Source organism: Notothenia rossii (genome assembly GCF_949606895.1).
Source record: "Notothenia rossii genome assembly, chromosome: 1".
NCBI lineage: Eukaryota > Metazoa > Chordata > Actinopteri > Perciformes > Nototheniidae > Notothenia > Notothenia rossii.
In genome coordinates, this window is record NC_136912.1 from 95,503,544 (window position 1) to 95,515,686 (window position 12,143).

The 12,143-nt window shown below is 42.0% G+C and overlaps 2 protein-coding genes across 3 annotated transcripts in view; both read left to right on the top strand.

Annotated features, from left to right (window-relative positions):
- Positions 1 to 315, top strand: part of kiaa1614 (KIAA1614 ortholog) — a gene marked incomplete at its 3' end in the record, with an annotated part of 3,258 nt that extends 2,943 nt beyond the window's left edge. The window contains exon 5 of the mRNA XM_079651097.1: positions 249 to 315. Coding sequence (XP_079507223.1) covers positions 249 to 315 — 67 coding nt within the window. The remainder of the gene's footprint in view (positions 1 to 248) is intronic.
- Positions 316 to 794: 479 nt separating this feature from the next.
- wwc3 (WWC family member 3) overlaps positions 795 to 12,143 on the top strand; it is a 46,455-nt gene continuing 35,106 nt past the window's right edge. The window contains exon 1 of one of the 2 annotated variants that reach the window (XM_079664974.1): positions 795 to 1,402. In XM_079664974.1, coding sequence (XP_079521100.1) covers positions 1,263 to 1,402 — 140 coding nt within the window. In that variant the 5' untranslated portion in view covers positions 795 to 1,262. The remainder of the gene's footprint in view (positions 1,403 to 12,143) is intronic. The other variant, XM_079664975.1, reaches the window with a different exon arrangement.

Genomic DNA, 12,143 nt, shown 5'->3' on the forward strand with positions numbered 1-12,143 from the left:
AGAGGTTGTGTGTGTGTGTGTGTGTGTGTGTGTGTGTGTGTGTGTGTGTGTGTGTGTGTGTGTGTGTGTGTGTGTGTGTGTGTGTGTGTGTGTGTGTGTGTGTGTGTGTGTGTGTGTGTGTGTGTGTGTGTGTGTGTGTGTGTGTGTGTGTGTGTGTGTGTGTGTTCAAAAAGTTGTTCATAGGTTTTCAAACTCTGGGCCTTTCTCATTTCTCTAACTCCTATCCTCGTGTCTTGTGCCCCCCACAGGAGATCCGAGCGGAGGAGTCGAGGAGGGGAAATTAGAGAAATAAGAAGGGCCCTAAGAGAAAAGTGAACAAAACATTAGAAAATCAACAAAATACAAGTTTTGTAAATCCACAGGTTGCTGTTTAACATTGTTGAAGTAACATCAAATTATTGGTATTTTTGACATTTTTATTACGTCAACTTAATAAAAGTTGATGATTAATAAATCCAACAAAAAAATATGTGATATAATAGTTTTGATAAAGTTCATGGAAAGATTAAAAAATACAAATTATTCTGTATTTAATTAATCCAAATAATTGGTATTTTTGTCATTTTTATTACTTTAATTCAATACAATTAAGTGGTTTACAAAATTAAAAGAGTACACAACCAATGAAAACAAACAAAAAAACAATAAAAGTTAAATTAAATCAATAAATAAAATGTGTGAATCTACAGGTTGTTGTTAAAATAATAATATATTTGATAAAGTTAATGGAAATATTTAAAAAAACAAATAATACTATATGTTTAAGTGCTTTACATTTAAAGAGTACACAACCAATTATAACACAAAAAAACTACAGTCTAAAAGTTAAAAGTTAAAAAAAGTTAAATAAATCATAAGATAAAGTAGTGTGAGTCCACAGGTTGTTGAAGTAAATCCTAAAACAAAACTTAGTAAACTTTTAAAATAACTTTAACTCAGTCCCCCCTCTGAGTGCTTCCCATTGGCCCGCCCTCGGTGCGTCTCCCCGGTTATGTAAATGCACTCCTCCCGAATATGGACACGGAGGAATGAAGTATGGAGGACATGGAGGACCGACGAGCACCGTGAGACAGAAAAACACACTCTTTCTCCGGGGGCGAAACAGTCTCAGAGCCGCGGTGGATGTTCCTCCAGAGGGATTTAGAAGCAGCAGAGGAGGAAAGGACTTTTTTACCCCTCCGGATTCCTGGAAGTGATGCAGTGAGCGGCTCCTCTTCTCTCCCCGGGATCGGACGCAGGGCAGCGGGTCGAGGCGCGTCGCGATGCCGAGGCTGAGCTCCGGACGGCTGGGGGAGGAGCTGCCGCTGCCCGCCGGCTGGGAGGAAGCCCGGGACTGGGACGGGAGGCTGTTCTTCATCGACCACAACACCCGGCAGACTTCATGGATCGACCCCAGAGACAGGTAACTGCTGCAGGCCCGGGAACACGGGAACACACACACACACACACACACACACTCACACACACACACACACACACACACTCTCACACACTCTCACACACAGTTTAAACCCTTTTTCAGGCTGTTATTCCCCCTTGACTCTGACTCAGTACTGGAGACAGGATCCTACTGCAGTAATAGTATGATAGCGTACCACACAGTGATTCATTGTATGTGCATAATCTGTAAAAAGGTCCTTAAAGTATTTGAAGTATGCTGCAGTTCGGGGACTACACACTCACACACTCACACACCGTTAAAACCCGTTTTCAGGCTGTTATTCCCACTTGAATGTGACTCAGTGCTGGAGACACGACATGATCAATCTGTCAGCTCTCCTCCTGAAGTTGTGTGTTTGTTTTGTTGTGCTGTTGGTTCTCTGAGGTCTGGCAGCTCTCCTCCTGAAGGGGGTCCTAAACTAAAATCTCAATAACTCAACAGTCAAATGTGTTTATTTATCGAAACACTCAAAGCTTCCAGGTACCTTCATTGTAAAAGTGATCCTAACAAGTATTCAGAGCATTAAGTACTGCCTAGCATACTTTAAAGTGCTCTTACTGTACTTGAGTAAAAGTTTTCATACTCAGTAAATGGTCCTTAAAGTATTTCAAGTATGCTTCAGGCCTGGGAAGACACACTCATACACACTCTCACACACTCTCACACACACCGCTGTTATTCCCTTGAATGTGACTCAGTACTGGAGACAGGATCCTAAAAAGTATTAACTGCAGTGAAAGTACTGATAGCCTATAGTATGTGCATAATCTGTACAAAGGTCCTTAAAGTATGTGGAGTATGCTGCAGGTCGGGGACTACACACACACACACACACACACACACACACACACACACACACACACACACACACACACACACACACACACACACACACACACACACACACACACACGAAGGTTTGAATCAAAGTTAAGGGCAGTGTTTCCTTTTAATGTGACTCAGTCCTGGAGACAGGACATGATGGGGTCTGCTCTCCTCCTGAAGGGGCTCCCATGTTAATATCTCAATAATTCAACAGTCAAATGTGTTTATTTATCTAAACACTCAAAGCTTCCAGGTACCTTCATTGTTAAAGTGATCCTAACAAGTATTCAGAGCAGTAACTGCAGTAAAAGTACTGATAGCCTAGCATACTTTAAAGTGCTCTTATTGTACTTGAGTAAAAGTCTTCATACTCAGTAAAAGGTCCTTAAAGTATTTAAAGTATGCTGCAGGCCTGGGAACACACACACACACACACACACACACACACACACACACACACACACACACACACACACACACACACACACCGTTTAAAGCAGGAGGAGAGGCAGCACAGAGGGGAGCAGTGTGTGTGTTTTTCAGGCTGCATTTCCCTTCAATGTGACTCAGTACTGAAGCAAAGACATGATGGGGTCCGGCAGCTCCGATCCTGAAGGGCTTCCTGTGTTAATATCTCAACAATTCAAATGTAAAATCAGTCTATTTGAGCCCGAACACTCCTTACCCAAAGAACCCTAAATGTTCCTGCCAAAGGGAACCTAAAATCAAAGTATTCAGAGCATTTACTGCAGTACAAGTACTCATAGTTTACCAACGCGAGTGTAAAAGTATGTACACACTCAGTCAAATATCTTTAAAGTATTTAAAGTATGCTGCAGCTTGCCGGGGACTACCCACACACACATGCCGGTTAGGTCACAGTCACCATAAAGGAGTATATGGTTTGTTTCGTTGTGTTTTCTGGCTTCATTTCCCTTCTGTGTGACTCTGAGGTCTGGCAGCTCTCCTCCTCAAGAGGTTCTCTGCCAACATCTCAATCATTCAACAGTAAGATGTGTTTATTTAGCCCACACACTCAAGCTCTACACACCTCAACCAAAACCCTTCAATGTGTCTGCAAACAGATCCCTAAAACTTGTATAATCAATAATGGAAGTAGCAGTAAAAGTACTGATAGCCTACACACAGGGAACTCTTGAGTAATAGTATGTTCATAATCTGTAAAAAGGTCCTTAAAGTATTTGAAGTATGCTGCCGGTCGGGGAGTACACAAGTCTTTCAAGTCTTTGTTGTGTTTCGGGCGGTTAGAGAGACTCAGATCTGAAGAGGTTCCCGTGTTAATATCAAAACAATTCACCAGTCAAATCTGTTTGTTGAGCCCAAACCCTCCTGCTGTGCACTCCGGATCCAGATCCACTTACTGCTGAGTGATCAGAGTACACTCACCACTTCATGTAGTAAGAGTACTACCACACTTTAAAGTACTTTAATGTTACTTAAGTATGTGTATAATCAGGAAAGTATTTGAAGTATGCTGCAGGTCGGAGAGCACACACTCACACACGAAGGGTTAAATCCTGTTGGAAGTTTCTGTTTGTTTTGGGGCACTATTTTCAATGTGACATGATGGTCCCCCCCCCCCCTCCGAAGTGTTCCCATGCAACACGGGATGTAAACGCCCTGCTCGCGCTTTAAAACTTTAAAAAAGTCCCTGTAGAGACTGACAGCAGCTCTGCTCTGCGGTGGGTTCATGAGCTGAGACACAGAGAGGGGAAGGGACCCTCATCAGTGGACGAAGAAGTATTCAGACTTTAAAGTACTTCTGCTGTGGGAATACACTTCATTGCCTAAGAAGAAGTAAGTATGTATGCATAGTGTTGAAAATGAACCCAAAGTATTAAAAGTAAATGAAATCACGACAGACGAATCCTCACTTTACTTCATGAAGATATTAACCTTCAAAGTTGTACTGTAGTTAAAAATATAATATTTACCTCTTAAATGTATTACAGTACATGAAAGAAAAGACTTGAGTAAAGTACAAATACCTCCAATGTGTACTTTACTATGTGAGTAACAGTACTCAGTTAGTGCATAACATGTGGATTGAAAGTATAGAGTAAAAGTATGTTTGAAAGGACTCTTTAAAGTAGAGATACTACATACTGATATACACCTGAACATCAGCAGGAGAGGACTCTTTAAAGTAGAGACACTACATACTGATATACACCTGAACATCAGCAGGAGAGGACTCTTTAAAGTAGAGACACTACATACTGATATACACCTGAACATCAGCAGGAGAGGACTCTTTAAAGTAGAGACACTACATACTGATATACACCTGAACATCAGCAGGAGAGGACTCTTTAAAGTAGAGACACTACATACTGATATACACCTGAACATTAGCAGGAGAGGACTCTTTAAAGTAGAGACACTAAACTGATATACACCTGAACATCAGCAGGAGAGGACTCTTTAAAGTAGAGACACTACATACTGATATACACCTGAACATCAGCAGGAGAGGACTCTTTAAAGTAGAGACACTACATACTGATATACACCTGAACATCAGCAGGAGAGGACTCTTTAAAGTAGAGACACTACATACTGATATACACCTGAACATCAGCAGGAGAGAACTCTTTAAAGTAGAGACACTACATACTGATATACACCTGAACATCAGCTGGAGAGGACTCTTTAAAGTAGAGACACTACATACTGATATACACCTGAACATCAGCAGGAGAGGACTCTTTAAAGTAGAGACACTACATACTGATATACACCTGAACATCAGCAGGAGAGGACTCTTTAAAGTAGAGACACTACATACTGATATACACCTGAACATCAGCAGGAGAGAACTCTTTAAAGTAGAGACACTACATACTGATATACACCTGAACATCAGCAGGAGAGAACTCTTTAAAGTAGAGACACTACATACTGATATACACCTGAACATCAGCTGGAGAGGACTCTTTAAAGCAGAACAGCTGACAGGGAAGCGTCTGATTGAAGCTAACAATGCTACATGTTTTATTCTCTTTATTGACACCTGGTTGTTTGCGCGGCGTGTTTTCAGAGACGGATTTATTGCAGCGTCAGCATCAGGTGGTGACAGGAGACATTCCTCTGGCCCCCGATTACCCAGAAGTCAGTGCAGCAGCAGAACGAAATGCACAGAACATTCTTTAGCCGTGCAGAAAAGCAGAAACCTGTCAGATGTTGTGAAAGTGTTATCAGCTCAAAGCACAATGGCTAATCACCCTGAGGGGGGGGGGGGGGTATTATCTGCTGCTGTCGTTGAGCGTGTCTCACAGAAAGTAGTCTCTGAGTCGTTTCACATCCTCGCTTCTCTCCCAGCGGCCCGGCCAGCATTCCTCACATTCTTTCACAGGGGAATTCTGGGAGTTGGAGTTTAAACGTCTGCACTGGAACTACGACGCATTCTTCAGAGTTTCCCCTGTCAGCTGCTCTGCTTTAAAGGGGAATAAACAGGCGGATAGTTTAAGGACTTCTGGTTCTATTAGCATGGTGAGGGTCAGGCTTTAAATCAGTATGATGTTCTGAGCACGTACATTCACTCAAGAAGTATACTCAAGTACACATTTGCTGTACTTTATTTGAGTATTTCCCTAGCTTTAGTCACAAAACAAAAAGTCATAGAGGATTAAGTACTTCTAATACTTTAAGGACACTTTTCTGTTTATACACTTTATTCCTCTAAAAGGTTTCAGCTGTATATCAGTATGTAGTGTCTCTACTTTAAAGAGTCCTCTCCTGCTGATGTTCAGGTGTATATCAGTATGTAGTGTCTCTACTTTAAAGAGTCCTCTCCTGCTGATGTTCAGGTGTATATCAGTATGTAGTGTCTCTACTTTAAAGAGTCCTCTCCTGCTGATGTTCAGGTGTATATCAGTATGTAGTGTCTCTACTTTAAAGAGTCCTCTCCTGCTGATGTTCAGGTGTATATCAGTATGTGGTGTCTCTACTTTAAAGAGTCCTCTCCTGCTGATGTTCAGGTGTATATCAGTATGTAGTGTCTCTAATTTAAAGAGTCCTCTCCTGCTGATGTCCAGGTGTATATCAGTATGTAGTGTCTCTACTTTAAAGAGTCCTCTCCTGCTGATGTTCAGGTGTATATCAGTATGTAGTGTCTCTACTTTAAAGAGTTCTCTCCTGCTGATGTTCAGGTGTATATCAGTATGTAGTGTCTCTACTTTAAAGAGTCCTCTCCTGCTGATGTTCAGGTGTATATCAGTATGTAGTGTCTCTACTTTAAAGAGTCCTCTCCTGCTGATGTTCAGGTGTATATCAGTATGTGGTGTCTCTACTTTAAAGAGTCCTCTCCTGCTGATGTTCAGGTGTATATCAGTATGTAGTGCCTCTACTTTAAAGAGTCCTCTCCTGCTGATGTTCAGGTGTATATCAGTATGTAGTGTCTCAACTTTAAAGAGTCCTCTCCTGCTGATGTTCAGGTGTATATCAGTATGTAGTGCCTCTACTTTAAAGAGTCCTCTCCTGCTGATGTTCAGGTGTATATCAGTATGTAGTGTCTCTACTTTAAAGAGTCCTCTCCTGCTGATGTTCAGGTGTATATCAGTATGTAGTGTCTCTACTTTAAAGAGTCCTCTCCTGCTGATGTTCAGGTGTATATCAGTATGTAGTGTCTCTACTTTAAAGAGTCCTCTCCTGCTGATGTTCAGGTGTATATCAGTATGTAGTGTCTCTACTTTAAAGAGTCCTCTCCTGCTGATGTTCAGGTGTATATCAGTATGTAGTGTCTCTACTTTAAAGAGTCTCTAGAATAGGGCCCCTTTAAACCCAGAGATCTGAACTCTTCTCTCCTCAGATCGTCGTCACACTTCAGAACTCTTTAAACCCAAAACACAGAGCGATGATCTGGCCAAATTAGGCAACGAGCAGCCGTCAGTCTGCAATGCAACAGAACTTCATGTGTTCAATCAACTTTATTTATACAGCACTCACTCACAATCCATACTACCCCCCCCCCCCCTCCATTCCCAGGTAATGATGAACAAATAACACAGAACTCTGCAATTGATAAAACACTTAAAAACAACGCAAAAGACAGGAGTGAATAAAATAGCAATTAAAAAATGAATTAAATGAATAGAAAAATAGGAATACAAATTTAAGAAATGTGAATACAATTTTAGTTAAAAACTAATAAAACAATAAAATGAGAATAACAAATGAATAAAAAATAATTAAAGAAAATAGGAATAGAAAATCAATGAAGAATAAATAACAAATAAATATGAACCTACAACCAAAAACTCGATCAGCCCTTTTCAACTGATGGTGCGTTTAAAGGCCGTGGGTCATGCGGCCGCCGGCACATCAGCTCCGTTTTGCTCTGGCTTTTTGTCCCTGAGGAATGATGATGATATGTGAGGCATCTGATGGGAGGGGGGGCAGACAAAGCTGCAGAACAGAGGCTGTTCCCACGTGTCTCCCCCCCCCCCCCTCTATTAGCTCTGTTATGCAACAGGCAGCCGCCCTGCACTAAGCTGCCAAATTCAATTATTGTGCATCATTCTCCCGCTGAGGTTTTGCTTCCCCCAGTGCTTTCATTATGATGGCTCTTTTTGTCTTTTACAGGGGAGGGGGGGGGGGGCATGCCACTATCTGGTGTCTCTGTGTGTTTCATGTGTCTCTCTCTGAGCGACAACATGCTGGCAGTCACTCCTCACTCTGAAGGCCAGATTTCCAATATTTTGGATGTTTTGCTGGATTTAAAGCTCTTATTAACCGCTTTGATATTTATGTGCGTCGTGTTGCAGCCCTTCAATATTCTGCGGGTTACTTTTTGTTTTATGCATTTATTCTGAAGACTGGGGGGTTTAAAACATGCCATATCTCGATCTGCTGTCACTCGTATAGGTAGTATGTTTCTTCTGGAAGTCACCGTCACCCCTCCCTTTTTAAAATCCAGTTTGCCCGAGAAATAATCTAAATTTTTTTGAAGTGTACCTGCGACTAAGGCTCTTATTATGAATGGCTTTGATGCTTCTTTGCCGCGTGTTGAAGCCCTGTCAGTCAGGGGTTAAAACATGCCTCCCTTTTTAAAATGCACATTTCCTCACAGAAAGACTTCTGCCGTCAGTACCATTTATTCTCACCAGCCGTTATCTCTAAGTCTATTTCCAAAGCCATCACTTTATGTTTTGCCATGTTGAAGCATTCTGACATGCTTCTTTAACGGCTACACCTTTTTGTGGGAGGGTGCACGTTTACAAAACTTCCAATTTAAAACAAAACAACAACTTGTGGCCTTGATATTTCTCTACATCATTACATTACAGTGAGTTACATGCATTCAGTACTGTGGGCAATCCCCACAGGAGCAGTTTGGGGCGAAGTGTCTCAGGGACACAACGACATGCAGACTGCAGTGGGACTCGAACTTGCTACCCCCTGATTCCAAGTCCAGCACTCTATCCACTGAGCCACAGCCACAGTATGTCATGGCTCTGCGCTCAGATCTGCAGCTTTCTTTCTGTTTGATGGGATTATTGCAAATAGTATGGGGTTAAAATCATGCCCTGGTGTGTGTGTGTGTGTGTGTGTGTGTGTGTGTGTGTGTGTGTGTGTGTGTGTGTGTGTGTGTGTGTGTGTGTGTGTGTGTGTGTGTGTGTGTGTGTGTGTGTGTGTGTGTGTGTGTGTGTGTGTGTGTGTGTGTTCCCATAATGCCGCCGCTCTGCAGTCTGCAGGTTTCTGCTGTTTTATGTGCATGTTGTGAAGAAAGCTTCCTAAACAGGACGTGCCAAACTCCGACCTCCATTGTTTCCTCACATCTGCAGAAACACAGAGATGGAGACGATGTGTGTTTCTCTTTACTTCTGGTGTTTCACCAGGTTTTTCTCTGCTTGTAGTTTAGTGTAATACTCTCAAACAACAGTATGTTAAACCCTCATTAGATGTCTCTATTGTGCAATATATTGTCTAGTATTATAACAGGAGAGCTCCTCACATGTCTCTTGAGATGTTTTAAAGAAGCAGTATATAGTTTTGCACAGATTAAAAAAGTTACCCCTATACAGATAACTATCTCGCGTTGTGTTTTGAGCCGATCTCCGTTTATTCACCGACATCAGATATATAACAAATCAGCCGTTATTAAATTAGTTTACCCTAACCCTTAAAGGTGGGGTGGGTAAGTTTGAGAAACCGGCTCGAGATACGCTTGTTGTTATATTCCATGGAATGCTCTTAACATCCCGATAGCAATGAATATCTGAAGTGCTTTGACAACAAATCCATAAAAAAATGTCCTCTGTGGAAGCCGTGGTGCTGTAAAAAGCACGACCAATCATCTGAGCCGGCCCAAATGATGGATTAATATTTCCTCAGCACTGCATAAGTGTGGTCGTCAGTCATATTGACAAAGAAGCACTATTATATTGTATATTATGCAGTTTTTATAAGGACGGTATTTTGCTTGTCAGATTCAGATTTCGCGGGTGTGCCTGTCTATGACGCTATCGCGTAGAGATACGTCGATCCTTGCGTAATGCGGAAGTGGTTCAATCTAAACGGTTATGGCTAGAAAGGATCCGTCTTGTGTAAATATGACGTCACGTTCTCGTTGTAACTCTCGTTGGAGCGGCTCGGAAACACACCTACAGCAGTAACATGATGCAACATACACATTAATGCAGCAGGATAATAGTAAAACACTGAAAGGGAACATTTTATTGCACCAGGAGCTATTTTGGGACTTTTACTGCGACAACGTTGACTTGCCAGTGAATAAAAAATAAACCATAGTGTTGGTGATCTTATCTACAGTGTTGTCATTCTTCTTTGAACAGCAAGACCGCTAACACCCTATTTCAACAATTACACTCCCTGTCATTTACATAATTAATAGATAGTTTAGCTTTTCACGATCATTTGCTGTGGCCCACTGATGTTAACGACCGTAACTGAAAGGCTGCCTGCCAAACGTAAACATTCAGCCACGTGACTTGCAAACTCTCGCGAGAGTTTTATACTAGACGGATCCTTTCTAGCCATAGACGCGGCCCGGCTAAAGTAACTGGATGGCCTACCTGCCTGTCAGCCTTCCATCTGTGCACAAACTTATCTCGTGCCCTCATTGGTCCTGTGCGCGTTCGTGTGTGTTGGAGGAGGGGCTCCGTGAGGAAGTCTGAAGGAAGTGGCGGTTATGTATTTTCAAATTCTAGCGCACTCGAACTGCTTTCTCCAAAATTACCTACCCCACCTTTAAGTCTCCTTTCCCGTGAAACACATTCACAAAAAGGGAAGAGGAAAACGTGACGGACACAATATGAAGGGGGAAAAAATAACACAAAAATACATCTTCTGTGTACAGTGAGTGCCTTTTGGAGGCTCCGCCCACTGAATCAGGCCTATCAGGTATTGAACGTTTAGTTAAACACAGAATTATGAAATACAGATCCCAAGTTTAGGAGAAGGGTTTTGGTTGGTTGAGGGACGAGGTGCGTCACGTGTAAAAGTATCATTGGTGCTCGAGTTGACTGCTTGAACTAGCTCGCAAATGTTATGTTGAAAAAGACATAACAGAAAACCCTTAAAGTCATGCTATCTGCGTGTGTTGGTGTGTTTATACTGAGACTAGAAGGAGTTCCAGAAAGCCTGCCTTTTGGAGGTCAGGGGAATCTGCTCTGAGTGCATCACACATATCACATCTGATGCCTTTTCTTTTATTCCATTTCTTTGCTTTATTTCCATCTGATATGAAGTAACTTTTAAAAACTAATTTTCCTCGCGATAAATAAAGCGTCCCCCCCCCCCCCGCCCATGCAGACGGTCTAAAAGAGTCCTCAGACGGAGACGCTCTACTTTTAGAGAACTATTTCCAAAAGATTCAAACATCGTGCAGTCGTCCTATCAGCTGCTGAGAGGACATTCCTCCAGACACACACACACACACACACACACACACACACACACACACACACACACACACACACACACACACACACTTTATTCTCACAGCGTCTGTGTGTGTTGGACAGCAGGAGGTATCTGTGTTAGAGGGACATTACAGAATGTGTGTGTGTGTGTGTGTGTGTGTGTGTGTGTGTGTGTGTGTGTGTGTGTGTGTGTGTGTGTGTGTGTGTGTGTGTGTGTGTGTGTGTGTGTGTGTGTGTGTGTGTGTGTGTGTGTGTGTGTGTGTGTGTGTGTGTGTGTGTGTGTGTGTGTGTGTGTGTGTGTGTGGTCATGCAGGATTCAGCAGCAGCCTTTATTTATACAGAAGAAGAAGAAACTCAATTAAGCAATGAAATCATCCGTATAAACGATACTCTCACAGACGCTGCACAACTTAAATTAAATACATATATTAATTTAAATTCAAGTAAAGGGCTTTTAGATTTAGTTTGAAGACACTCACTTAAATAAAGTGTGAAAGATCCCTCTTTTATTCCACAGTTAAATATAAGAGGAATGTTGGAGGGCTTAATTGAGGCAAAAATCCTAATCTCAATCATTTTGGTCAACACTGTTCCTTCTCACTCTCAGCGTGCGCCCAGATTTTCCCCGTAAAATGTTAACGTGATCAGAAAACAATCTTTCTGTTCCTCAGAAGCTGAAGAACTCCTCCAGAGATCTGAGCATCAAACGCCAGACGGCAGAGACAGCTCTGTTTTCACGGAGCTCCAACGTCTCGTTGTTGTTTACATCACGTTGTTGTTTACGAGTGTCATGTTCTCAAGAGAATTGATATATCTTATAAACAACATCAGAGACACAGAACTCAGATTATATCTTTCTAGAGACACTCCTGATGTTTAATAAAAGCGTAAACTAATTGAACCAGTTCAACACAAGGTGGTTGATTTTCAGAGGTGGGAAGTATTGAAGTACAAATACTTTGTTTCTGTAC